We start from the raw sequence: 27,734 nt of genomic DNA, 5'->3' as shown, positions 1-27,734 counted from the left end.
GAAAGGCGGAGGGGGAGGGAGAAAATCTCCAGCAGGCTCCCCACTGATCATGGAGCCTGAAGTGGGCTTGATCGTAGGACCCTGAGATCATGACCTGAGCCAAAACCAAAAGTCAGATGCTTAACCGACTGAGCCATTCAGGTGCCCCTAAACATGGTTTTATTGTGTACAGAGCGGAGGGGGTTCAATCCCTCTTGGCAGCTGCTTTCCTTGTGGCTGCCAGGATGTTGCTCAGCTCATCTTTGGCCTCTTGGCACAGATGTGTGCCCCATAATTTTTTTGATGATCCTGAGGGCCTGCTTGTCCTTGGAGACCTTGAGCAGTGTCATGGCACACTGCTCACACAGGGCGAAGCCACACATTTCTTGGATCATGTCCTGCACAGTCTTGGTGCGCTTGGTGAGGCGCCCATTGTGGCCACGACGTGTCTGCTTGCTCGTGTTCTTGGTCGCCTTGTGGCCCTTGCTGGGGCCCATGGCCATGGGGTAGCACAGGCCACGGCTGCTGCTCCTCCGTGGATGCTGAGATGGACATGATGGATTGTTTCTGTTTGGCTACTGTAAATAATACTGCTATGAACATTTATGTACAGGTGTTTGCGCAAACAAGTATTTTAGATTCTTTTGGTTAGACATCTAAGAGCGGGAATACTGGGTCATATAGTAACTCTATATTTAACTTTTTTGAAAAGACTATCCATTTGAAAGGGAGGGATAGGGAGAGCATGAGCCGTGTAGGGAGACGGGGGAAGGGAGAAGCAGTTTCCTCGCGGAGCAGGGAGCCTGATGTGGGGCTTGATCCCAGGAGATCCCAGGACCCCGGGATCATGACCCGAGCCCAAGGCAGACGCCCAACCGACTGAGCCACCCAGGCGCCCCTATATTCAAGTTTTTGAGGAACTGCCAGACTGTTTTCCAAAGTGGCTGCACCATTTCACATCCCCAGCCGTGGTGTATGAGGGTCTAATCTCTCCGCATCTTCGCTAACACTGGCTGTTATCTCTTTTTTTTTTAATTCTAGCCGTCCTAGTGGGTATGAAGTGGCATCTCATTGTGGTTTTGATTTGCATTTCCCTGATGACTGATGTTGAGCATCTTTTCATGCACTTATTGGCCACTTGTAGATCTTCTTTGGAGATATGCCTATTCAGATACTTCACCCACTTTAAAATTGGGTTATTCACCTTTTTATAATTGAGTTGTGAGAGGTCTTTCTATATTGCAGATAAAGTCTCTTACTCGGCATAATTTGCAAATATTGTCTCCCATTGTGTGGGCTGTCTTTTCACTTTCTTTTTTTATTTTTTTAAAAAAATTTTAAATTTAAAAATTAAAAAAATTTTTTTGTCTTCACTTTCTTGATGGTATTGTTTACAACACAAAAATTTTGAATTTTGATGAAATCTGATTTATCGACTTCTTTTGTTCCCTGTGCTTTCAGAATGTACTTAAGAAGCCTTTGTCTAACTTGAGATCACCAATTACTCCTGTGTTTTCTCCTAAGAGTTTCATAGTTTTAGCTGTTACAATTAGATCTATAATTCACTTTGAATTATTTTTTGAGTTATTAACACATTAAATAACAAGATGTGGCAATGGGTCTAACATCTCTTGTGGTTTGGGAGATGAGTGCACATGCTATTCTGAGATCTTTCCAACAATTGTAGTGTGATGAGACAGTATCATGAATTCTATGAGTGACAGAGTCGCAGCCATTGCTAATACCACCTACATTTGTAATTGAAGAAAATGCTGGATTTCAGTTAAAGGTTCATAAAGCTATAATTATCCTCCCAGATTCACGGTCCCCCTGTATTCTATCCACAGCTTGCAGGTGAAAAACTTCCGGGATGGCTAAAATTCCTGCAAGTCCCAGTTTCTGAATAGTCTTAGGGGCTCAAACCCTCCCAGGACTGGCTTCTGGGCTGTTTCCCTGGCACCCCAGCCACGATTCCCTTCGTCCTCTGCCTGGCTCCAGATGTGGGGAAGCTATCCCTTGCCCAGCAGAATTTTCTAACAAAGTGAGGCTGCAGATCTGTGTGGCTGAGACGTGCGGGCCCTTCCACTGGCCAGATTACTTCATCCCTAGGTGCCTCAGTTTGCTTACCTGCAAGGCATGGGTGAACAGTCAGGAGTGAGTTCACCAGATAGATTATTGGGCTGACTGAATGAGCTTAGGATTTCAAGGCTGAGAGCAGAATGGGCAGACAGGTATATCCCAAAGATACCAGCTATTATCGTTAAGTCTTTCACAGGAGAGCGGAGGGTGCTATTTCCTCTGCCTACACATTCTTTCCCTTGTTCTGCACCAGGTTAATGTCTAATTATTTGTAGCAGTCAGGAGTTTTTGGGTCTTTTATTTTTTTAAGATTTTATTTATTTGAGAGAGAGAGATAAAGAGCACGAGAGAGAGAGAGAGAGAGAGAGAGAACGAGAGAGAGAGAGAAAACGAGCAGGAAGGAGGGGCAGGGGCCGAGGGAGAAGCAGACTCCTTGCTGAGCAGAGAGCCCAAGGTAGGACTTGATTCCAGGACCCTGGGATCATGACCTGAGCAGAAGGCAGACACCTAACTGACTGAGCCACCCAGGCGCCCCAGGAGTCTTTGAATCCTAACAAAAATTCAAATTGCTCCATCTATAAGGCCAGGATTTCAGGTTTGGTTTATAGGGTGTGGGGAGAGATCCAAACATCCCTTCAGGCTTCAGCCCTCTCTTTCCACAGACTGGTCAGGTAGGGGCTGGAGAAGCAAGGCCCCCCTCTCTCAGGTCCCTGGGCCACATATAACATAGACCCTGGGACCTTGAGCAAATCCCCCAGTACCTGGCCCTGCCCCAGAAGCTCCAGGCTTTTCTGATCTTCAGAGGGAGGTTCTGTCCTAAGAGTTTCTGAAAAAGTTCCAGAAAGGGCCTTGATTGGCCTGGCTTGGTCATGTGCCAATGCTTGAGCCAATCACTGAAGCCAGGGGCTGGGGTGGGGGGGCTGATTAGCTGGGTCTGGGTCACAGGCTTGTCAGGCCCCAAGCCAAATTCCTGCAGAATGATGCCTGGCTGAGGAAATTCAAAGGCCTTCTCCTCTTGTAGGGTATGTAGCAAGTCTTGGTCAGACCTCACTTGTTTCAGGAATCCTTCCTTCACTGGGACTGGCTCTGGTTCTGGCCACCAACAGTAACTGTATCCCCTACCGCTCACTTCTCACTCAACAATTACTTAGTGAGCACCTACTATGCACCATTTTGAAGGAAGGGATGGGGGCTGCAAAGGGCACTGGGAGGGAGTGGTCTGTGAGAGAGGAGAACTTGGGATCCTGAGATCTAGAAATGTTAGGGAGTTTCCAGAAGGCGGAGTGGTGGACTCAGGTGCTGCTGTGGAGCTCAGTGAAACCATTAACTGATCACTGGATTGGGTCGCCTGAAGGTTGTGGGTGACCTTAGCAAGAATTAAGAGTGGGGACACAGCCCTGCGAGGGCAGCAAGAGGAAAGACGGGGAAGGAAGGAAGGGAGTGGAGGGTTTAGGTTTCTGTGGGGGAAAGAGAAAGGAAAGGGGAAGGAGGAGGTAGGTAAAGGGGGCTTGGGAGCAAGGGACCATTTTCACCTTTCTTTGGAAAGTGCTGACCCAGGGGAAAGAGAGAGTTTGATGGCACAGGAGGCCAGCAAGGGGAGGGCAGTGGGAAGTGGGTGCCTGAGACCAAGATCAGAATGGGACAGCCTGAAGGGGAGGGGAATGGGTGCCAGGTGGGGACCTGTGTCAGTTCAGGGCCTGAAGTTCAGAAAGATCCCATTCCCATTTGATGGCTTCAGCTTAGCTGGCAGTGAGGGCAGGAGGGACTGTGGGAGGTGTGAGGAAAGGAGGGAATATCTTAGTCTCAGAGTGGGAGAGAGTGTCACTGAAAAACACCCTAGGGCTGCTGACACTGCTGCGGAGTGCCAGTTTGAAGTCTGAGGTCACCAGTTCCCAATCAGAAGGGTTATGTGTGGACACCCCAGCAGCTCCCTGCTGTCCTAAACAATAGGTGCAGGAAGGGGGTTTTCCAAAAGGTTGGAGGGTGTTCTGTGGTGGAAGAAGATTGGGACTGGGGGAGATGGACTCTATAAAAATTCACTAGGCCAGGAAGTGGCTATTATTGTCGGTGTTTTATGAATGAGGAAGCTGGGGGGCCGTTGTGCTATCCATGTGGCTTTCGGGGTCAGATTAGGAAGGGGCCTGACACACGTCAAAGTAACTTAAGGTGTTACTCTTTGTTGAAAAAAAGTGAATGGTTGGATAGCCCAGTGATGTAACCACAGTCATAACCCAGCCAGGAAGTAGCCCCAACTTTGGGGTTTGGTGGGTGGTGCTCATGACCCTGTGTCATGCCATCCCTGCTGCCCTAATAAATGACTCAGTATTACCTGTGCACTGTCATGGGCTAATCATTCCGAGGTCTGGTGGTAGAATTTCATAGACACCAAGGGAGCAGGGAGTCCCAGCCCCAGAATGCCAGTCTGGTTCCTAACCCTGGGCTTTGCTGACTGCACCCCACCCAGGCCGCCTGGTGGGGGCTGGGAGAGCATCCTAAAGGCACACATCAGTGCGGCCTGGGGCTCTCCAACGCGGGGCGTCCTTTTTAGGGGAGGCCAGAAGACACGACCCCGAACTTGGTGGAGGTGCTGGGGGCAGGGGGTCCTCCATCTAATGGGCTCCCAGCCCCGTTTCTTAAAGGCCATTTAGGCCGAAGTGAATGTGGCTACTTCATTTAAGTTAATAATGATGGTTCGTGCTGCTTATTAAAATGTGTTAGAGAGGTTATTTATTCAGCTTTGGAAAACAGAAAACTCCAGATTTCTCTCCCCATAGCTATTTATATCTGGAGCTGGTGCAAACTGTCCCCCTACGAAGCTCAGGTTTGAAGTAACTTAAAAGAAAAATAGCTGTCCGTTGAATTAGAAAAAAAAAAAATCATTTACAGACATTCTCTTGCCTCCTAATTATGCAGGATCAGCGCGATGTTCTGCGGAGGCTGGTGGTGGAGGTGGGAGTGCCGCGGACCTGGGGGGGGGGGTCCCACGCTCCCCCCCTCCCCATACACCCCTCCCCCGGGCCGGCGGGGGGCCGCACTCCGGGCAGGGAGGTCTCGGGCTGGCCCCGGGTGCCCGGCAGCACAGGGGGGGAGGCAGGGCACGCAGCAGATCCGGAAAAGTGGTTCTTGCCCGGGAGGAAGTTGACCCTCCTCCCCGACCCAGGGCTTGGGATGAAAATAGCTGCTTCCTCTTTACCCTTCCTGGCCCCAGCCCATCTCTGCAAGTGCCCCCTCGCTGGGGCCGGAGCGGCCGGCGGGGAAGGCGGGGGCCCCCGGCACCTCGGGCCGCTGCGGCCACTTGCAGCCTCCCCCCGCCCCAACTAGCGGGGCCCGCCACAGACCTCCTCCTCCTCCCCGAGCCCCCACCCTGCGTCCTTTCCCTCCGGGGGACGCCGTCACCCGGGAGCCCCGTCGCCCGCACCGGGGGCCCCCGGCGCCCAGGAACCCCCAGGCCCCTCGGGGAAGGCGGGGGCGCAATTAGTTTCTTCCAATTAGTTTCCCCTCTTTGTATAGAGCCCCATTCAAACTGGCTGTAATCCTCCGCGCGAGGGGGAAAGTAGTCCCGACCTTGCGTTCGATTTCTGTTCTCGCGTCGCGCATATTTTACTTTTCGAGGCCACCGGGACTCTCCGTGGGGCCCCTCGCGGAATGTGGGGGCGGCGGCCGCGGGGGGCCCGCGCAGGTGAGGGGGTGGGGGCGGCCGCCCGGGAGGGGGCGGGGAGGGCAGCTAACTCCCAGCTAGTGCCTAGAGAGATGGATCATGGGGCGTAGAGAGATTGCAAACCTCAAACCACGTACAGCGGGCGATACGCGTCAACCGAACCTGACCAACGGAAGCCCGGAGCCTGCCCCCTCCCCGCGCTCCCGCCCCCGGCCCCCGGACGGACAGGAGCGCCGAGCCAACCGCGCTGCCGCTCGCCGTCCGAATCCCGCGGAAGCCAATGGGAGCGCGCGGGGGGCGGGGCCGGCCCGCGTCGGGTTGGGCTGCGCGCGGCTTTCCCCCCCCCGCCGGCCCGCCCCAGGCCCCGCCCCCCCCGCCCGCTCGCGGCTCCCGGAGTAGTTGGTGCCAGTGAAGTGCGGGCGGCGATGAGAGCGAAAGTTGCGCTCGGCTCGGCGCTGGGGGCTTGAAGCGGCCCCGCGCTCCGCCCGCCGGGCCACCCCCAGCCCCGACTCCGCGCGCCCGCCGGCTCCCGCCGCGCCCGCCCGCCCGCCCCGCGCCCGCCCGCGCTCCCTCCCCCCGCCCCCCCCCCCCCCCGGCTCGGCGCCCCCTCCTCAGGAGCCGCGGGGCCCCGCCACTTTCGCCCGGCCCCGGCCCCCGCCGATGCCGGCCATGGTGGAGAAGGGCCCCGAGGTCTCAGGGAAGCGGAGAGGGAGGAACAACGCGGCCAGCGCGGCCGCCTCGGCCGCCGCCGCCGCCGCCGCCGCCTCGGCCGCCTCAGCCTCGGCCGCCTCCGCCGCCTCGGCCGCCGCCTCTGTGTCTGTCTCTGCCTCGGCCGCCTCCGCCTCGGCCGCCTCCGCCTCGGCCGCCGCCGCCCCCAATAATGGGCAGAATAAAAGTTTGGCGGCGGCGGCGCCCAATGGCAACAGCAGCAGCAACTCCTGGGAGGAAGGCAGCTCGGGCTCGTCCAGCGACGAGGAGCACGGTAGGTGGCAGCCGCCCCGCGCCGCCCGCCCGCGCCCGCGCCCGCCCGCGCCCGCGCCCGCCCGCGCCCCGCGCCCGCCCGCGCCCCGCGCCCGCCCGCGCTGACCGCCGTCTCTGCTTCCCCGCAGGTGGCGGCGGCATGCGGGTCGGACCCCAGTACCAGGCGGTGGTGCCCGACTTCGACCCCGGTGAGTAGCGGCCCCGCGACCCGCGACCCGAGGGGGCGGGGGCCCTCGGACAACTTTCTTTTTGTGTGTGTGTGTGTGTGTGTGTGTGTTCGCCCTGCCGTCCGCGGGGAGAACAGCAGGGCGCGAGCCGGGAGGGACACACACACACGCCCGAGCGTGGTCCGCGCGCGCGCCTCGGCCTCGGCGTCGGGGGCGCGGCCTGGGGACTGACTCCCGGGGTCCCGGGGCGCCGGCCGGGGGGCGCGGTGGCCGCGCCGGAGAGTTAGCGTGCTGCGAGCGCCCGGGACTCGGGACGTCCTGGCGCCCGTCGCAGCACTTGAGGGGTCCCTCCCTCCTCCTGCCGGCCCCTCGGGCTCGCGCGGCTTGCCCCTGACTCCCCTCCCAGCCTGAGGGGGACCTGACGAGGACCCCCCCCCCGCCCCCCCCCATCACTTAAGAAGTGTGCTTCCCAGAGGGCGCCTGCCTGAGGGAAGAGAGGCTCGCTCGTGGCAGCTGATTTTAGGACCTATTTGTGAATGTCCGTATATTTCTTTTTTTTGTGTGTGTGTGTCTGTGTGTGTTTCCTTGAAGGAAGGGGTTGTGAAAGAATAGCTCCAGAAGCTCTCGCCTAGCTAATGATTTCCACCTCCGAGAAATCCCTACACCCTTTCAGAACGGCACATTTACTTTCCCGGCTGCTGTTTGTGCGTGGAAGCAAATTTAAAGTGGGTACCGGGAGGGGAGGGGTAAAAAAAAAAAAAAAGAAGAATCTAATCAGACAAAGGAATTCGTCAGATTTTAATGCGTGAGATTCTAGCCCTTCCCCGGAGGAGACTGTTCCTCAAAGATTGTTGGCGTGGAAGATGTTTGAAGGGACGTGGGGGTTTTCCTTTCAGAAATAAGATCCAAAAGAGAATCTTTTGCAGGGCTGGAGTTATTAACAAGGCTTCCTGGTGTGGAGGGCTTTCGAGCTGGAGGGTATCTGCGTAGGTTATAGCACTAGTTTATTTGAGAGAATAAATGCATAACATGCTCTTCCTTGGAAACAAGACTGCAGAAAATTGCAAGGATCTAGTCCTTGAAAAAGGAGATTGCTCTTAAGCTGTTATTAAGGTACTAAACTCTGGGTGTTCTTTGAAGTGAAAATACACAGCAATCGGTGAGTGAGCTTTTGGGCACTCTGGAAATAAATGACCTTGCCCATGCTTGCCTTCTAGATTTTAGTCTGTTGATTTAAATCTCTTAAATTTATGTAGTCTAGCACCCAGGTTTGTATTCCTTTTAAATTCGTATTAGTCTTTTTGATAGTTTCCCCTTCCCCCACATCTTCCTTTTTTGGTAGTGACTTCTCATTTACAAGAGTGACAGGATAGGACTGGGAGACCAAGGCTTTTTCTCTCGTATGCGTGCCTTCTCCATTCCCACGTTCGCCACCAGGGGAAGCATACTGTTTTTTGGTTACAGTTGACCCTATCTTCATTTTGTAGGTCAAGTCCATCTTTGTTTTAATACACGGAACATAAAGCAAAGGTTGTCACAAGTTTCCCACACGTATTTTAAAAAATCAACTTGCACAGATCTTTTAGTTTTAGTAAGTTGGTACATTTTTAGTATGTTTTGGTTACATTAGTTTTGAAAGCTTTACTTAAATACAGTTGGATGTGACTAAGGAAAAGTGCCAATTTGATGACAGCAACAGGAATTAGACTTCTGACCTTCTTCTAAATATTGGTGTCTGCCTCTGTATTGTTAGTAGTGCACCTGACTTCTTTGGGTTCATTTTCTTTGAAACAGCAGGTGTAGTAGGATCATACTTTGAGCTGTCCTTGTATTTTTGATGGAATAGGTACAACCATAAAGATGCTAGAGACCGGCCTTTCTAAAAAGTAAAACATTATAAGTGTTCTGTAGTAGTCTTACTGCCAGTTGATTGGGGTTTGGTGTTAGTATTTACAAATTTCTTGTTTTGTGTTGTTTTAATTTGGAAAGGAATCTTACTGAGAAATAATTTTAAGCCCTGTTTTGCCGATCTGAGCAGCGGGACACATAGATATGGCTGAAAATTGTGGAACCTTATTGTTTCCTGGAGATTTTTTTTTTTTTAAGGTTTGTTCTATCTTGAACTTAAAGTCTTAAATCAAGAGGTGACTTCTGTTTTGGAATAGAAATGGTACAACGTGTTTGTTTCATGGCAAAAAAACATTTTTTTGGGGTCTTTAGACTGAAAGGTTCTATGAAAAGCTAGGAATAGTACGGAATTGAAATTGTGATTGTTAGTGCATGTTATTTCTCCCTGCCTTAGTTTTGAATTCATTTTTGAATTTATTTTTATTTTATTTAAAAATTTTTTAAAGATTTTATTTATTTATTCATGAGAGACAGAGAGAGAGAGAGGCAGAGACACAGGCAGAGGGAGAAACAGGACTCTCGCAGGAAGTCCAATGCGACTCGATCCTGGGTTTCCAGGATCACTCCCTGGGTGGAAGGCAGGCGCTAAACCGCTGGGCCACCCAGGGATCCCCTGATTTTTATTTCTTTAAACCAAAACTTGAACAAATGAATGTGAAATTCCTCAGGAAGCCTTTTTTCTTTCTTTCTTTCTTTCTTTCTTTCTTTCTTTCTTTCTTTCTTTCTTTCTTTCTTTCTTTCTTTCTTTCTTTCTTTCTTTCGACTATCTCTGGTAAAGATGTGTGAGTGGAAGAAATTGATTTTAATTAAAAAAAAATTTATCAACAGTATCCCAGCTTGACCCTATGTAGCTTTAAAAGCAAGTGGTTGAAGCTGGGAACACCTGACATTCCCTGTAAAGTCCAAGGCAGATCCACTTCTGTCATCCCTCACAGACAGTGAATGAAATGGATGGAGCACTGTAGCTCTAAAATGCTGATTCAGAGGAAGACCCAGACTAGATTTGTGGACTTTGGTGTAACTTGGCAATTAAAATGATAGAAAAAGTTTTATCATTTAGTTTTAAAAACAAAGACCAGAATGTAGTTCTACATCTTTAACTTAGGCTTTGTTCCCACATATGGTGTCCAGACTGTCTTTCCATACCCCATGCTGTAGCGTATGCCAAGTTGTCATTGGTTTCTTTCAGAATTTAGTAATCATAGAATAGAGTAAGAGGGAGGAATGCTTATTCTGTCCTACCTCTGGTTAGTTATTTCCTATACTTGTAAAGCATAATTTAATTTGAAATGAGTAGTGTTTTTCTATATGAAGATATGAGTGTTTCCATGATCTTAGCAGTAAGCATGCAAAGGAAGGAATCTGTAGCCTATATATATATACATATATATATATATATATATATATATTTTCATAGCCTATACATTTCTATCATTGTTTGGTACTCTTCCTCTTTTGTCTTCTGGCCGGAGAAACACAGTGACAGGATGTTAAGGCTGACTCAAGTTCTTTGTTTTCTGAAGCATGGGTTATTATGTCAACTTTTATCCTGGGTTGGTTTTTAGTATCACAGTTCACTGATAGTAAAATTAAGACTCTTCCAGAAGAGGAAATTATTAATGGAAAATATTTTTGAGATAATAGTCCTTTAAAAAAGCAACCTATATTTGGAACATTGAATCCAATTTAATGAGATTTGAAAATTTGGGTTGTCTTTGGCTCAGCTGTCACTTCAAAGTTGATTTCTGTTGGTATAATGTGTTATGCTTTAGTGTGGAATAATGTTATTGAACAGAGGGTCTTGACCTGCTTTTCATTACTTTTTACTGTGTTCCTCCTTGAACATTATTTTCTATGCTTCAGTTTCATTTTAAAAATCAATTTTATAGATATTCTAAAATTCACAAGTTATGGTGAATGTTTTGTGATTTAAACATACTTGGAGTGTTCACCCAAATGAGAAGTTAGGGTAATGATAAATCCTGTGATAATCAACTTTGTTAAGTAGTGCGGTAGAGACACCTAGGACTAGTTGTTAGGAGATTGAATGCCATAGCTCTGTGACTAAGCAGGTGCTAAAGGTAGAGCTGGTCATTTTATCCCCAGGAACCTTCGTTTCCTCAGTCATGAATCAGGGTGGTTTGCATCACTAATGGTCCATCATTATGTCAGTTATAGTCCTCTTTGTGATTTTTTTGAGATTTATTTATTTATTTTAAAAGACTTTATTTATTCATAAGAGAGAGAGAGAGGCAGAGGCAGAGACACAGAGGGAGAAGCAGGCTCCATGCAGGTAGCCTCACGTGGGACTTGATCCCCGGTCTCCAGCATCAGGCCCCTGGCCCAAGGTGGCGCTAAACCGCCAAGCCACCTGGGCTGCCCAAGATTTATTTATTTTAGAGAGAGAGAAAGTGTAAGAGCAAGAGCTTGAGAGCAGGGGGAGGGGCAGCGGGAGAAGGGTGGGGGGTGGGGGGGAGAGGGAGAGAGAGACTGTCCACTGAGCACAGAGCCCAAAGACCTTGAGATGGTGACCTGAGCCAAAACCAAGAGTTGCCAACTTAACTGACTGCGCCTCCCAGGCTCCCCTTTCTTTGTAATTTCATGTTTCTTTTCTCTTTCTTTCTTTTTAAAAAATATTTTATTTATTTGAGAAGGAGAAAGAGTGGGCAAGAGCAGTGGGGAGAGAGAAGCAGACTTCCCGCTTAGCAGGGAGCTCGTCAAAGCATAAGCATAAGTTGGGCTCTAACCCTGGATCCCAGGATGCCCGGATCAAGACCTGAGCAAGGGATCCCTGGGTGGCGCAGCGGTTTGGCGCCTGCCTTTGGCCCAGGGCGCGATCCTGGAGACCCGGGATCGAATCCCATGTCGGGCTCCTGGTGCATGGAGCCTGCTTCTCCCTCTGCCTATGTTTCTGCCTCTCTCTCTCTCTCTCTCTCTCTCTCTCTCTCTCTCTCTCTCTCTCTGACTATCATAAATAAATAAAAATTAAAAAAAAAAAAGACCTGAGCAAAAGGCAGCTGCTTAACCAACGGACCCACCCAGGCACCCCATTAATAAATCGTTTAAATAAGATGTTAACATGGGATGCCTGAGTGGCTCAGCGGTTGAACGCCTGCCTTTGCCTCCCGGTGATCCTGGATTCCCGGGATCGAGTCCCACCTTGGGCTCCTTGCATGGAGCCTGTTTCTCCCTCTGCCTATGTCTCTGCCCCCCCCCCCTCTCTCTCTCTCATGAATAAATAAAATCTTAAAAAAAAAGATGTTAACAGTAAGTCCTAAAACTTCTCTATTTTTTTCAAATTAGTCAAATTCAATTAAAAAATGTGGATTTTTTTTTTTTAAGATTTTAAAGATTTTATTTATTTATTCTTGAGAGACAGAGAGAGAGAGAGGCAGAGACACAGGCAGAGGGAGGAGCAGGCTCCTTTCAGGAAGCCTGCCGCGAGACTCAATCCCAGGACTCCAGGATCATGCCCTGGGCCGAAGGCTGGCACTAAACCGCTGAGCCACCCAGGCGTCCCAAGATGTGGTTCTTAAAAAAAAAAATTGGACACTAGACATAATTTTTAAAGTTTCTAGCTTTTCCCTCCCTCAAAATAATGAGAGTGAAAATTGTAATGCCCATCTAATCCAACCTTTCTGTGTCCTAGATGAGGAAAGTAAGAGCTAGAGAGAAAATGACTTACCTATCACTGAAAGTGTCATAAGGTTGACTTGAGGCCTTAGGAGGCCAAACTTCATTCAAACTTGTGTTATTTTAGATGCTATAGAGTCTTGTTACTGGGTACAGTAATTAGAAACAACAATATGTGTTCATAATTTTAGAACCAGAAGTAAGAATTTTAAAATTTTAAAAATTGAAGTGACTGCATAGTTATTATGCATAATTTGAATGTCTTAGAATACCATAGAATAGGAAAAAATTATAATGATAGTTATTTAAAAAATATTCAGATAGAAAGTAATACATGTACCCACCACTGTGATTAATACTTAATATTAGGCTGTATTTGTGTCAGGTGCAGCTGAAGGCTAATTCTCTCACTTCCTCCACTAATTTGAAGTTGATTTATGTTTTTCCTGTGATAGTTCATTTGCATCCTCTGAGAAGCAGATGCCAAGACAGGATTAGATGTACAAGAGATTCATAGGGGTAAATGCCTGTGAGGGATAGAGAGGAGAGGAAGGTTAGGTGGCAAAAGCCTTCAAAGTGGATGTTGGCATGACACCCCAGAAGGCAGACAGAAGGCAGGATGATATGTGGTTGGATTCAGGAGCCTAAGGTTGGAGTGCAGCTTGGAGAAAGTCTCAGCCAAAGCAGATTGAGGAGTCCATTGGGCAGGGGTGGCCCTGCTCTAGAATGCTTGCTGTGTTCAGTCATTGGCCTGGCTCTGGTATGAATGCTGCAGTGGATCCCAAAGGTGCCAGGCGGATGGGACTGCCAGCTAATTAAGCATCTCTCAGCACTTTTTCTCTTGAAGGGAAATCTGAGTGCCATGCTCTTGAGGCCTTCAGAATTCCTGTGCATGTTTTTGTGTTTTAATACGTACTTCTGTGTGATAACATATTCTGTTATGTCAGAGTCTTTTTGTAAATGAAATTATTTTGTGTATCATTTGCTTTGGTGCTTTCCAAACAAGTACATGTCCACTAACAAGGCACATGAGTTTCTTTTCACCCAATCTTCACTATACTGTTAGATCTATTAACTTTTTGTAGTACCATCCTTTTGTGGTTTATGTTGGCATTTTTTTAAGGTTTTATTTATTTATTTGAGAGAGAGCATGAGAGCACACAAGTTGGGGGGGGTGGACAGAGGGAGAGGGAGAAACAGACTTCTTGATGAGCAGGAAGCCCCAACTCGGGGCTGGATCCCAGGACCCTGAGATCATGACCTGAACTGAAGGCAGATGCTTGACTGATTAAGCCACCCAGGTGCCCTGTTGTCATTTTTCTAATTACTGGTGAGGTTAGATGTCTTTTTATATGTTTTTTGGCTACTTGGGTTCCTTCTATGAGTATGTCTTTTGCCGTTTTTCTTTAGGGTGTTGGTCTTATTGATTTGTGTGAGTTCTTTATATATTTGGTACTGATCCTTTGTTAGGGTTGCATATATAGAGTTTTGTTTTCTTTTTATTATGGGGGGTGTTGCTTGAGTTTCTTTGATTAGGAAGTAATAAAAATAATGTCCCTGATTCAATACATTTCTGCTGAAAGACTGGCCTTTTGTATGTAGCTCCTGTAATATTTATCACTGGGATCCTTGATTTGTAAGATTAAAATTACTGAGAATTGTTATCTTTTTTTTTGTTTGTTTCAGTGTTAGTTCATTTTGGTATACTAAACTATTAACTGATTGACCCAAATTACAGTGCCAGATGACTTGGAAAGCTCTGTCCGCATGTAGTTAAAATAGCATGTTAGAGGTTAAAGTTAATGGCTTTAGTTTCTGTAATGGTTGACTAGTTTCTTACAAATGGTTAAGATGCTAAATTCATCTATTTGATGGATTTGCCACTGAATATAAGGGAATGGGTGAGGGTGTGGATGGGGAGGTCAAACTTGGCATCACTAACAGAAAACCTTCAAAGGAATGATCTGTAAATGCCTGGTCAAGGTGTGCTTATTGTGTGCCAGTCTGGTTTGAACACTTTATATTTATTAAATAATTTAATAACAGTCATAACAATCACACGAGGTAAAGTTGTTATCCCCAGTTTCCAGATGAGGAAACAGAGGCTTACTGTTCTGGTTTAACCTAATAACTTGCCCAAGGTAGTGTATTCTAAGATGCTATTAGTTGTAGATGTGCCATTATTTTATATATCCCCAAGAAAGGAAAAGCTCCCAAGTTACCATTAACTGTTAAGTTGCAGTCAGATTTCAATCTAGTATATTTCAGGGAGAGTCAGCCAGAAATCCTCTTTAAGAAGAAAGGGGAGTAGTGCTTAATGGATCAATTGATTAGTTGTTTCCATGTGCTCTTAGGTGTTCTGGAGTTTTATATTTAGGGTTGCCAGAGTTGTCTTCATATACAGTTTATATTCCTCTTATTTCTGGCAGTGAAGACAGATTGGTTTGGTTGAATGCCACAGTACTCCTGCATTTATGTTGAAATAGTCCTCTTCAAGGCTTAAAACACAATTGTAGGGTTTTTTGGGGGGAGGCGCGATTTCTTATGATTGTGTGATTTAAGGTTATAATGGATAGTGTTATGTTGGCTACTCTTTTAGTTTAATAACAGATATAATATTTAGGGGATCCCTGGGTGGCTCAGCGGTTTGGTGCCTGCCTTCGGCCCAGGGCATGGTCCTGGAGTCCCAGGATCGAGTCTCACGTCGGGCTCCCTGCATGGAGCCTGCTTCTCCCTCTGTCTGTGTCTCTGCCTCTCTCTGTCTCTCTCTGTGTCTTTCATGAATGAATAAATAAAATCTTTTAAAATTATAATATATTATATATTAATAATATATATATATATATATATATATATATATATATATATATATAGGTTTGTAGCTCCAAATCTTTTTTATTTTATTTTATTGGAGTTCAATTTGCCAACATATAGTATAACACCCAGTGCTCATTCTGCCAAGTGCCCCCCTCAGTGCCCATCACCCAGTCACCCCACCCCCCTGCCCACCTCCCCTTCCATTACCCCTTGTTCGTTTCCCAGAGTTAGGTGTCTCTCATGTTTTGTCATCCTCACTGATATTTTCACTCATTTTCTCTCTTTTCCCTTTATTCCCTTTCAAGAACCATGTCTTGAATAAGGTGTGAAATGATAAAATACCTGAGAGAGTATTTTAACTATTTTTCAGAGGGCTTTAAAAAAATATTTATTTATTTATTTATTTATTTATTTATTTATTTATTTATTTATTTATTTGAGAGAGAGAGCATGAATGGGGGCGGGGAGAGGGAGAGCAGACTCCCCACTGAGCAGGGAGCCCTATACAGGACTTGATCCCAGGACCCTGGGGTTATGACCTGAGCCAAAGGCTGATGTTTAACCTACTGAGCCACCCAGGAGCCCTTAGAGTATTCTTTTTTTAAAGTTTTTTTTTTAATTTTTATTTATTTATTTATGATATTCACACACACACACACACACACAGAGAGAGAGAGAGAGAGAGAGAGAGAGGCAGAGACATAGGCAGAGGGAGAAGCAGGCTCCATGCACCAGGAGCCCGACGTGGGACTTGATCCTGGGTCTCCAGGATCGCGCCCTGGGCCAAAGGCAGGCACTAAACTGCTGTGCCACCCAGGGATCCCTAGAGAGAGTATTCTTAAAAATTCTTGATTTCACCTGTACCAGCTATCTGGTTAGTATTGTCAGCAGCTAATTTCCCTTTCTTGCATGTTATTCCCATCCTCCCTCCCCTACTCAACCCCCCCCACCAAACTAACCCTGCCCCCCAATCCAAAGTATTTATTTCTCGATGCTATTAGTTAATTTTGTTCTGTTTTTCAGAGACCACAGAATAAAGAAAATTTGCAAGCCTTTTTCTGATTGACTCAAATGTGAGCTGTGCCATGATTGATTTTATCATAGTGTAATTTAACTAAGGACCAAATTACCTAGGGACTAATTGTTGTCTGCAGAGAACCTCAGGGCTTCCTTTGTACTTAAACTGAGGGCACTCAGGTAGTCTTTGCTCCTAAAGTTTGGCTATAATGTCCTTCTTCCCCAGTTTCATCTAGTGGCCAGGAAAGACTATCTGATGGCTTGTATCTGAAAAAGTTAATTAAAAATTTGGGGTTACATTAATATTTTCCTGAACCTTGGGTATTTCTGTGTTGTTTTATGCACATACACTCGCTCACTGATGGTTATATTCTTTCTTCTACTGGCATGGAAACTTTTGGACTTTGGGGTTGTTATGCTTTCAAATTTAGCATGGACCTAGTAGGGAGACCAGGATAGTAGAAAGAATAGAATATGTAATTAGTTTGGTCTTAATACTGTTACGTTTTCTGGGAGCAAGTGGTACCATATACTTCTGCTTTTATAGAGTGCAGTAACATAGTTTTTTGAGTCACCAGTTCAGGTTTAAATATTTTAAGGCTGGGACAACTGGGTGGCTCAGCGGTTGGGCGTCTGGCTTCAGCCCAGGGCGTGATCCTGGAGACCCGGGATCAAGTCCCACATTGGGCTCCCTGTATGGAGCCTGCTTCTCCCTTGGCCTGTGTCTCTGCCTCTCTCTGCGTGTCTCTCATGAATAAATAAATAAAATTTTTAAAAAATATTTTGAGGCTCATCTGCTGACTTGTCACAGCTGAGTGTGGTTCTGAGTTTAATAAGAAAGTGTGCTTGGTTTGGCGGACTTTCCTTGAATAGGCATTTTATAATGGACATTTAATAGCTAAGCAGAAGTAGAAACCCAAGGAAAAATGAACTTTCAAATTGCAGGTAAAAGCCAATTTTTTGGGCAGCCCAGGTGGCTTAGCGGTTTAGCGCCACCTTCAGCCCAGGGTGTGATCCTGGAGACCCAGGATGGAGTCCCATGTCAGGCTCCTCCATGGAGCCTGCTTCCCTCTCTGCATGTCCCCCCCCCCCCCCCCGTCTCTAATAAATAAAATCTTGAGGAAAAAAAAAAGCTGATTTTTCCCATTTTATATGGTTTTCTTACCGTGAATTTTATTTTAAGATTTTGTTTATTTATTCATGAGAGACAGAGAGAGAGAGAGGCAGAGACACAGGCAGAGGGAGAAGCAGGCTCCATGCAAGGAGCCCGATGTGGGACCTGATCCCCGGTGTCCAGGACCACATCCTGGGCTGCAGGCGGCGCTAAACTGCTGCGCCACCGGGGCTGCCCAATCCAGATTTTCTTTTTGTCTTGAGCTGTATTGTCCAATAATATAGCTGCTACTATACAAAAATATTTAAATTTGGGGGTGCCTGGGTAGCTTAGTGGTTGAGCATCTACTTTCAGCTCAGGTTGTGATCCCAGGGTTCTGGGATCGAGTCCCGCATCAGGCTCCCCAGAGGGAGCCTGCTTCTCCCTCTGCCTATGTCTCTGCCTCTCTCTGTCTTTCATGAACAAATCAGTAAAATATTTTTTAAAAAGAAGGTGACTCTTGATCTTGTGGTCATGAGTTCCAGCCCCACATTGGGTGTAGAGATACTTAAAATTAAACGAAAAATGCAGTTCTGTCACACTAGCCACATTTCAAGTGCCAGCAGTTGAGTGTCTGCCTTTGGCTCAGGGCATGATCCTGGAGTCCCAGGATCGAGTCCTGCATCTGGCTCCCTGCATGGAGCCTGCTTCTCCCCCTGCCTATGTCTCTCTCATGAATAAATAAATAAAATCTTTAAAGATTTTATATATATGTGTGTGTGTGTGTATACATACATACATACATACATATATATATTTTATTGGGGCGCCTGGGTGGTCAGTTGGTTCAGTGTCCTACTCAAGATTATGGCTCAGGTTATGATCTGAGTGAGGGTTCTGGGATCAAGCCCCATGTCAGGCTCTGTACTCAGTGTTTACTTGTCCTTCTCCCTCTGCTCCTCCTCCCTCTTGCATTCTCTCTATATAAAATAAAACCTTAAAGAGTATATATAAAATATATTTCTTTTTTTAAAATATATTTCTTTTTAAAAATATTTTATTTATTTATTTTGAGAGAGCACACACACCGCGGGGGGAAGGAGAGAATCTCAAGTGTGTGTGTGTGTGTGTGTGTGTGTGTGTGTGTTTCATGTCTCTGCTTAGCATAGTCTTTCCTTTAATATCTTAGACACATTGAAATGTAGTTATAGTTGTTTTAATGCTTTTGTCTACTAATTCTATCTGCATCATTTCTGGGTTGGTTTTGATTGATTTTTCTCCTCATTATGGGTTGCCTTTTCTTGCTTCTTTGCTTGTCTGGTAGTTTTTGTTTGGATGCCAGGCATTATGAATTTTACTTTGATGGATGCTGGATATTTTTGTATTTCTATAAATATTCTTGAGCTTTTTTTCTGGGACATGGTTAAGTTCCTTAGAAATAGCCTGTTCATTTTAGATCATTTAAATTTTAAGTTTTGGTAGGCAGCATCAGAGCAGCATTTCATCTAGGGCTGATTATTTCCTACTCCTGAGTCAAAATTCTTCTGAGTGGGATGCCTGGGTGGCTCAGTGGTTGAGTGTCTGCCTTTGGCCCAGGGCGTGATCCCGGGATCCAGGATCGAGTCCCATATCGGGCTCCCTGCATGGAGCCTGCTTCTCCCTCTGCCTATGTCTCTGCCTCTCTGTGTCTCTCATAAATAAATACAAAATCTTAAAAAAATGATTTTTAAGAGAAACTGTTTTGAGTTCTCTACCCAGTAGTCCATGAATTTTGAGTTTTTGAACTCTCACTGTTGGCCCTGTGTGAGCTTTGTGGATTGTTCCATTTAGTGTTTTGAGTGATTCTTTATCCAGAAACCTAAAGTATTTTCTTCATAGGGATATGCAACTGTGCTCCTCAGTACTCTGCTGAATGCTCAAGGGGGACCCTTTGCAGGTCTCTGGCACCCCAGTTCTGTGCAGCTCTCCTGATATTCTTCCCTACAAACTGCCATAGCTTCCTGAACTCAGCTTGTCCCCTCAACACAGAAAGATTGTTTCTCTGAGTCCTTGTCCCCATGCTGTCAGTTGGAAACTTCAGGCAATAAACTGGAGCAGTTGTAGGATATACTTCATTTCTCATCAGAACTTCAGTTCTCTCAGAACTCAGTGTACTTCATTGCTTGGTGTCGTCTTGAAAACTGTTGCTTTATCTAGTTGTCCAGTTTTTAGTTGTTTGAGACAACAGGGTAAATCTGGTTAATGTCACTCCACTTTGGCAGGAAGCAAAGGGCCAGATTTTTTTAAAAGGGAAGCAGAGGGCAGCCTGGGTGGCTCAGCGGTTTAGAGCTGCCTTCAGCCCAGGGCGGCTCTGATCCTGGAGACCTGGGATCCAGTCCCACGTCAGGTTCCCTGCATGGAGCCTGCTTCTCCCTCTGCCTGTGTCTCTGCCTCTTTCTGTGTGTCTCTCATGAATAAATAAATAAAATCTTTAAAAAAAAAATTTTTTTTTTTTAAAAGAAGCAGAGGGTCACTCAGCTGGCTCAATTGGAGAAGCACAACTCTTGGTCTCAGGCTGGTGAGTTCGAGCCCCACAATGGGTGTAGAGATTACGTAAGTAAATAAACTTTAGAAGGGTAAGCAGAGGAATTGAATATATATTTTTAAAGTTTTATTTATTTAATCTCTACACCCAATTTAGGTGTATACGACTCAGAGATCGAGTCCCATATGCTCTTTTGACTCAGCCAGCCGGGTACCCTGTCACAATCCCTTTTTGTTAGAAAACATAAATACTTGTTTTATATATTGTCTTTTGACTTTAACCTATTTGGTTTCTTCTTGATGTTGTTACAGATTTTACACTTACAAGTTTTGGTTTTATGTTCCTGAAAACATTCTGTAAATTGAATAATAACGGTTTTAGAAATCTTAAGCCAAATTTTATGTTTTTGCATAGCCATTATTCATTTTATTATTTGTAATAAAGTCTTTGTTTGATCCACCTGCTTATTGAAACTTGATGATTCTAGCGCACCGTTTTCCAGAGGAAGATAGTTTTTTTTTTAAATACTCAGGTTTTTTTTTAAATACTCACTGTTCTTTAAAAAGTGAATTATTTAAAACATTTCTAATGTATTTTTGAGAAAAGTATGATTTAAGAAATTCCTCATTCTTGGACTGTCTTGGACCTCCATCTTGCTAGAATGTAGTGAAGTATTTGTATGTATTCCTTTTGAAACACTTAGAGAATTTTTATTGTTTTCTAGTCATTTTCAGCTAGATGTCTTTTAGATTTTTGAACATCTGGTGCATTCAAATGCCATATATTGATACTAAATTAAATTACAGTTTTATGGATCAGCTCATGAACTATCATTTTGAGTAGCCACTTGGTGTTCTGCTTGCTTGGCAGCAGGTCAGTTGCCATGGTATTGCCGTTTTTGTGCAGCGTTGTTGATGGTGCAGAGAAACTGGGGGGCAGCAGTGTAGGCCCCCACCCTTTTAAAAAGTGGGGTATAAATTGAGAGAGCTGAGCTTTAATCTAGCTTTGCATATTAAGTACCTAGGTCATTTTTAAAGAGTTTTATTGCTATAAAAAAGTTTTAAAACCACACTTTCTGCCTTATTAAGAACAAGTAGCAATAGCAAAGTGAAAGTGTTGATACCAGCGATTTCAAGTGTAGGTTCTGCAAACTTTCATGCAGTTGAGACAAAGCTAATGATCATTAGGCATTCTGAAAGCATACAGCTTTTACCTCAAATGTATTCATTGGTTGGCTGTGTTTAATTGTGAAGGGAAAAAAAACAAGAGCATGTATAAAACTGGAATTACACTGTGGACAAGTAAGATGAGATGTAATTAGGTGTTTTTCAGTTTTTAGCTTTTTAGAACCTGATTATGACCCTTTGGACACATCTGTTGCCTTGCTTTCACACATTTCACTTTTGTAAATGTTTTTAGGAACTCATGAGAACGTGATGGACTCCTTATACTTTTGCTGAACTAAGAACACTAAATTTTTCTCTGTGTTAGAGGATATTACATATACAGTTTTTCTAAATATTAATAACTACTTTTTTTGCTAATGAAAAATTTAAACCTGTAGAAAAAACCAGAATGTTAATGAATCCTGTATGTTTAGCAATCAGGTTTAATAATTATGAGATTTTTGTCAAATTCTGTTAATCAAAAAGTTTTTATGGGTGAAGTTTAGTAAATTTGCTTTTAAGGGTTATTTGCACATTATATATATTTTTTATTTTTTTTAATTTTTTTAAATTTTTATTTATTTATGATAGTTACACACACACACAGAGAGAGAGAGAGAGAGAGAGAGAGGCAGAGACACAGGCAGAGGGAGAAGCAGGCTCCATGCACCGGGAGCCTGATGTGGGATTCGATCCTGGGTCTCCAGGATCGCGCCCTGGGCCAAAGGCAGGCGCCAAACCGCCGCACCACCCAGGGATCTCTATTTGCACATTATAAAATATAAAGTTGTGTATTAGACTTACTTGTTGGATCTACTGTTTTCTATGGTTATAAAATGCCTAGTCTGGTATGATAAATGCCATGTGATAGAGGCATACCTGTGCTTTGAAAGTCTCTGGGTCGTGGGACAAGGTGACATTGTTGAAATGGGTGTGGAAGAAGAGGCTTTCCTGAAGTGAGCCTTAAGGGGTTTGGAAGGGCAGATGAAGGATGGATCCTCCAGGCTGAGGGAACTGTGTATTTACATAGAGTCCTCTGGGTAGAGAGGGATTGACGTTTTTGAGGAATCATGAGTCATTTGGTATAATTGAAGCTCATAGAGGTAATCAGGAAAAGTGGTGGAAGGTGAGACAAGAGAGATAGGTACATGCCAAATCACAAGGGCCTGTTTGCCAAGCTGAGGAATTTATTTCATTTTTAAATAATAGCTTTATTAAGATGTAATTCACTTACCGTAAAATTTACTCTTTTAAACTGTACAATTTGGTGGGTTTTCATATAGTCAGTTGTGAAACCATTACCACTATCTTAATTTCATTTTCATTACTCCAAAAGAAATTCTGTACTCATTAGCAGTCATTTTGTATTTGGAATTTATTTTAAGATTTTATTTATTTATTCATGAGAGACACAGAGAGAGGCAGAGAGATAGGCAGAGGGAGAAGCAGGTTCTCTGCAAGGAGCTTGGTGCAGGACTCGATCCCAGGTCCCAGGGATCACGACATGAGCCAAAGGCAGATGCGCAACCACTGTGCCACCCAGGTGCCCCTGGAGTTTATTTTAAATGTTTTTAAGGGATTTTTCAGCAGTCATTAAAGACACAAGTCTCTTTGGTATGTATAAAAATAATACACTTTCCTTAATGTCTGTATTATGGAAGCAGTAATATAATATTTTTGTGAAATAATGCATGTTGTGTTGACCATGCATTTTATTTTTTATTTTACTTATTTATTTTTAGAACAGGAGCTGGGAAGGGGCAGAAGGAAAGGGAAAGAATCTCCAGCAGACTCCATGCCGAGCATGGAGCCTGGTTTGGGGCTTGATCCCACAATGCTGAGATCATGACCTGAGCTGAAATCAAGAGCATGATGCTTAACTGACTGTCCATGCATTTTAAAACCACAGGAGTCCCTGACCACGCATTTTAAAACCACACTGCTCCACTTTGGAGAATCTTTCTCTCTCTCTCTCTTTTTTTTTAAGATTTATTTTTTCATGAGAGACAGAGAGAGAGAGAGAGAGAGAGAGAGGGAGAGGCAGAGACCTAGGCAGAGGGAGAAGCAAGCTCCTCGCAGGGAGCCTGATGCAGGACTCCATCACAGATCTCAGGATCATGCCCTGAGCCAAATGCAGATGCTCAACTACTGAGCCATCCAGGTGCTCCCCACTTTGGAGAATCATTGTTTTTCAGTGAGTAACACTGGAGAATTTTAAGCCAGAGAGTAGTGTGAATATAATTGCAGTTTGGAAAGATCATTGGTGGTTGTGTTGAAGGGAGCTTGTACAAATGGATTCACTGAAGGTAGAGAATACTAGTCATTCAGAAATTTGTAAATGAGCATCTACTATTTTCCAGACACTGTCCTAGGCACTGTGAACAAACTAGACATTCTCAGCCCTCATGGAATTAAGTTCTTGTGAAGGGAAAGAATTGAGGATGGATTTGAAAACTCTTAAGCCATTAGGATAGATTTTGATGGTAGGTTGAATGTGGGGCACAAGGAGGCCACAGTGACTTCTGGATTTCTGACTTAGGTGACTGGATGATTGATGGTGCCATTTACTGAAACAGGAAATATAGGAGTTTTGAGCTTGAGATGCCTGCACATAATAATTCAGGCAGCATTTATTGAGGACTGTCATGGACTCTTCTGTCTTTCTTCTAAGTTAAGTCCATCTTGTGTGTCTTCTGTGTTGTACCTTGTTACTTACTCTGTTATGGCACTTCTGCATCTTTAGTTACTAGCTTTTAAGTTTTCCCTGCTGCTAATTGCAGGTGGGAACTGTCCATATCATTGTTATATCCTCCTGCACACCATTTATTACTAGCATGCAGAATGTAATTCTTTGTCTCCAGTGGTCCTATCCTTCTGTAAGCTGTCATCTTCTGTAACTAGAACACTGCAGTAGCCTTCTGGTAAGTCTCCTGTTTCTGTATGCTAAAATGTAAGTCATTATGTTTCTCCGTCACTTAAACCCTCACAGTGGCCCACATTTGACAGTGGCCTTATATTAGACCTACTCAGTCTGGTCTTTTACTAGTACTCTGACTTTATCTCTTTCCCTTCTTTCAGATCTTTACTCAGATGTTAATCATCTCAATGAGGGCTATCTTGACCAACCTACCTATTCATCTAGAAGCATATTATTTCTAAAATATGACTTACGATCCAGCTACATATTGTGTGATTCCAATTGTATCACAGTTCTGGAAAAGGCAAAACTATGGTGACAGTAAAAAAGATCAGTGGTTGCTAAGGGGTTAGAGTAGGAGCAGGAAGATTAAGCAGAGCACAAAGGATTTTGGGGCAGTGGAACCACTATGATACAGTGATGGGTACATGTCCTTATACATTTATATAAACCCACAGAATGCAAACCAAAGTGAACCCTAAGGTACACTATGAACTTTGTGTGATTATGATGTGTCAGTGTAGGTTCATCTGTCGATATCCCACTCCCACTCAGGAGGGGGAATGTTGGTAATAGGAGAGGCTATGCATGTGTGGGAGCAGACATATGTGGGAAATCTCTGTACTTTGCTCTCAATTCTGTTACAAACCTAAAACTGCCCTAAAAAAAGTAAAGTCTTGGGGTACTTGAGTGGTTGGTTAAGCATCTGCCCTTTGGCTCAGGTCATGATCCTGGAGTCCTGGGATGGAGTGTCCCGTGCGCGCCCCCCCCCCCCCCCCCCCCCCCCCCGCGTCAGGCTACATTCTCTCTCTGCTTCTCCACCCCTCTCCCTAAGCCCCTCCCCCATTCATGTTCTCTCTCTCTCTTGCTCACTCAACTATCTCTCAAATAATTAAAATCTTTAAAAAACAAAAAACTAATTTCCCTGTCTTTTGAAAAAAAAAGTTAAATGTAAAAACAGCAACAACAAAAATCTAACCACAAATATCACCATTAAATAGAATTAAACCTTCACTATTTCTTATTTTTTTATTTTATTTTGTTTTTGTAAAGATCTGTTCATTTATTTGAGAGTGTGCGCATGCAAGTGGGAGATAAGGGGCAGAGGGAGAGAATCTCAAGCAGACTCCCCACTGAGCGGAGAGCCCAATACAGGACTTGATCCCACGACCCATGAGATCATGACTTGGGCTGACATTGAGAGTCAGATGCTTAACCGAACTGAGCCACCCAGTTGTCCCTCCAATAAACTATTTTTTTTTCCAATAAACTATTTTTAAATGGTTTGTTTGAATCAGGATTCAGACATGAGCCACATGTTGCCTTTTTTTAAAAAATAGCTTTATTGAGGTATAATTGACATTCAGTAAACTCATATTTAAAGTGTACAGTTTGATTAGTTTTGACATATATGTACACCTGTGAAGTTATCACCACAATCAAGATACTGATTATATCTATCATTTCAAGAAGTTTCCTCATGCCATTTATTTATTTATCTATCTATCTATCTATTTATTTATTTATTTATTTATTTATTTATTATTTTTGTTTTTTTTAGATTTTATTTATTCATGAGAGACACACACACACATAGAGAGAGAGAGAAGCAGGCTCCATGCAGGGAGACTGATGTGGGACTCGATCCGAGGACTCCAGGATTAGGCCCTGGGCGGAAGGCGGAGCTAAACCTCTGAGCCACCTGGGCTGCCCTTATGCTTCTTTAATTCCTCTTACCTGCCACTCCTTCAAGCAACCACTGATCATCTTTCTGTCATTATTGATCAGTTTGCATTTTCTAGAGTTTTAGAGAAATGGAATTTTAAATTATTTACTAGTTTGATTTCTTTCATACAGCATACTTATTTTGAGATTCATCCATATTGTTGCATGTATCAATTGATTTTTTTTTCAATTGATTTTTTTTAAAAATTTTTTTAAATTTATTTATTTATGATAGAGAGAGAGAGAGAGAGAGAGAGAGAAGCAGGCTCCATGCACCGGGAGCCCGATATGGGATTCGATCCTGGGTCTCCAGGATCGCGCCCTGGGCCAAAGGCAGGCGCCAAACCGCTGCGCCACCCAGGGATCCCTCAATTGATTTTTTTTAAAGATTTTATATATTTATTTGAGAGAGAGTACAGACTGGGAGGGAGGCAGAGTCAGGACCCCCTCCTCCTGCTCAGCAGAGAGCTGGATCAGGGCTCGATCCCAGATCCCAGGAACATGGGACCATGATCTGAGCCAAAGGCAGACAGTTAGCTGACTGAGCCACCCAAGTACCCCTATTTAATTCTTTTTATTCTTGAGTAGTAGTATATTGTATGAATACACCAATTTTTAAAAAATCCATTCACCTCTTGATAACATCTGGGTTATTTCTGTTGTTTGACTGACAAAACTGCTATGAATATTCGTGTATAAGTCTTTGTGTGAGTATATATTCCCTTTTCTCCTGGGTAAAGTATTCAGGAATGGAATCGTATAGGGGCTATATGTTTAATTTTTTAAGAAACTGCAGACTTTTTTTAAAAAAGATTTATTTGACAGAGAGAACACAAGCAGGGGGAGTGGCAGGTGGAGGAAGAGGGAGAAGCAGGCTCCCCACTGAGCAGGAAGCCCAACATAGGACCCTGGGATCATGACTGTTTTTTTTCTTTTTTAAAGATTTTGTTTATTTATTCATGAGAGACACACAGAGAGAGGCAGAGATGTAGGCAGAGGGAGAAGCAGGCTCCTCGCAGGAAGGAGCCGATACAGAGCTAAATCCTAGGACCCCAGGACTACGCCCTGAGCCAAAGGCAGATGCTCAACCGCTGAGCCACCCGGGCATCTCTGGGATCATGATTTGAGCCAAAGGCAGACACTTAACCAACTGAGCTGTCTAGGCGACTATGAAACTGTTAACTTTTTCAAAGTGGTTTTCCAATTTTATGTTCCCACCAACAATGTTATAAAGAATTCAAATTGCTCCACGACCTTGCTAACACTTGGTATAGTTAGTCTTTCTAATTTTAGACATTCTAACGTGTATAGTGGTATCTTGTTTTACTTCTATTTCTCTAGTGACAAATGATACTGAGTTTTTGTTTTTTAAAGATTTTATTTATTTATTCGAGAGAGAGAGAGAGAGAGAGGGGCAGAGACACAGCAGAGGGAGAAACGGGCTCCATGTAGGGAGCCTGACATGGGACTTGATCCTGGGTCTCCAGGATCACGCCAATTTTTTTTTTAATACTATGTTTAATATTATGTTCATCCCCATATCTTCTTTAGTGAAATAACTCTTTATTTCCTTTTCTTTCTCCGCTCCATGGCCTGGAAACTCTCTCAGAGCAGTAACTTGGGATAGTTGAAGGCTCATCTCTTGTTTTCCATTTTCAAGGATTGCTGTCTTTTGTTGCCTGACGTCCATTGTCAGGAAGACCGTTGTTTCATAGTTTGTTGTTTAAGATGTTTTAAGGGTGAGGGTCAGTCTAGTTTGTTACAGAATCTTGGCTAAAAGCATACACACTGATTTTTAATATTGAATTTTCTCCTTTTTTTTGTTTTTCCTTATACTTTAGTTTTGGAAAACCACTAGATTGTCTGGTTGAGTTTCCCTCATTCTAGGTCTGCTGATTACATCCCCTTGCTGTTTTTACCATGTTCTTTTGTCCTCTGTATTTTTTGTAAACTGGTAGTTGGATTTATTAGGAAGTTGATTTTTTTAAAATATTTTTTTAAATTTTGTTTAAGATTTTATTTATTTATTTATGAGAATCACAGAGAGAGAGGCAGAGACAGGCAGAGGGA

The 27,734-nt window shown here is 44.4% G+C and overlaps 1 protein-coding gene and 1 pseudogene across 2 annotated transcripts in view; one reads left to right on the top strand and one right to left on the bottom strand.

Annotated features, from left to right (window-relative positions):
- Positions 1 to 184: 184 nt before the first annotated feature.
- Positions 185 to 2,117, bottom strand: LOC129496315 (60S ribosomal protein L36-like; annotated as a pseudogene).
- Positions 2,118 to 6,356: 4,239 nt separating this feature from the next.
- The window catches only part of RCOR1 (REST corepressor 1), a 128,690-nt gene continuing 107,312 nt past the window's right edge, over positions 6,357 to 27,734 (top strand). For both annotated transcript variants that reach the window (XM_055303964.1, XM_055303965.1), the window contains exons 1-2: positions 6,357 to 6,698; positions 6,826 to 6,885. In XM_055303964.1, coding sequence (XP_055159939.1) covers positions 6,377 to 6,698; positions 6,826 to 6,885 — 382 coding nt within the window. In that variant the 5' untranslated portion in view covers positions 6,357 to 6,376. The remainder of the gene's footprint in view (positions 6,699 to 6,825; positions 6,886 to 27,734) is intronic.

This window comes from Nyctereutes procyonoides, unplaced genomic scaffold, assembly GCF_905146905.1.
Source record: "Nyctereutes procyonoides isolate TBG_1078 unplaced genomic scaffold, NYPRO_anot_genome, whole genome shotgun sequence".
In the NCBI taxonomy this organism is placed as follows: domain Eukaryota; kingdom Metazoa; phylum Chordata; class Mammalia; order Carnivora; family Canidae; genus Nyctereutes; species Nyctereutes procyonoides.
The sequence above is the reverse complement of the archived record's forward strand: the minus strand, read 5'-3'. Positions and strand labels throughout refer to the sequence as shown.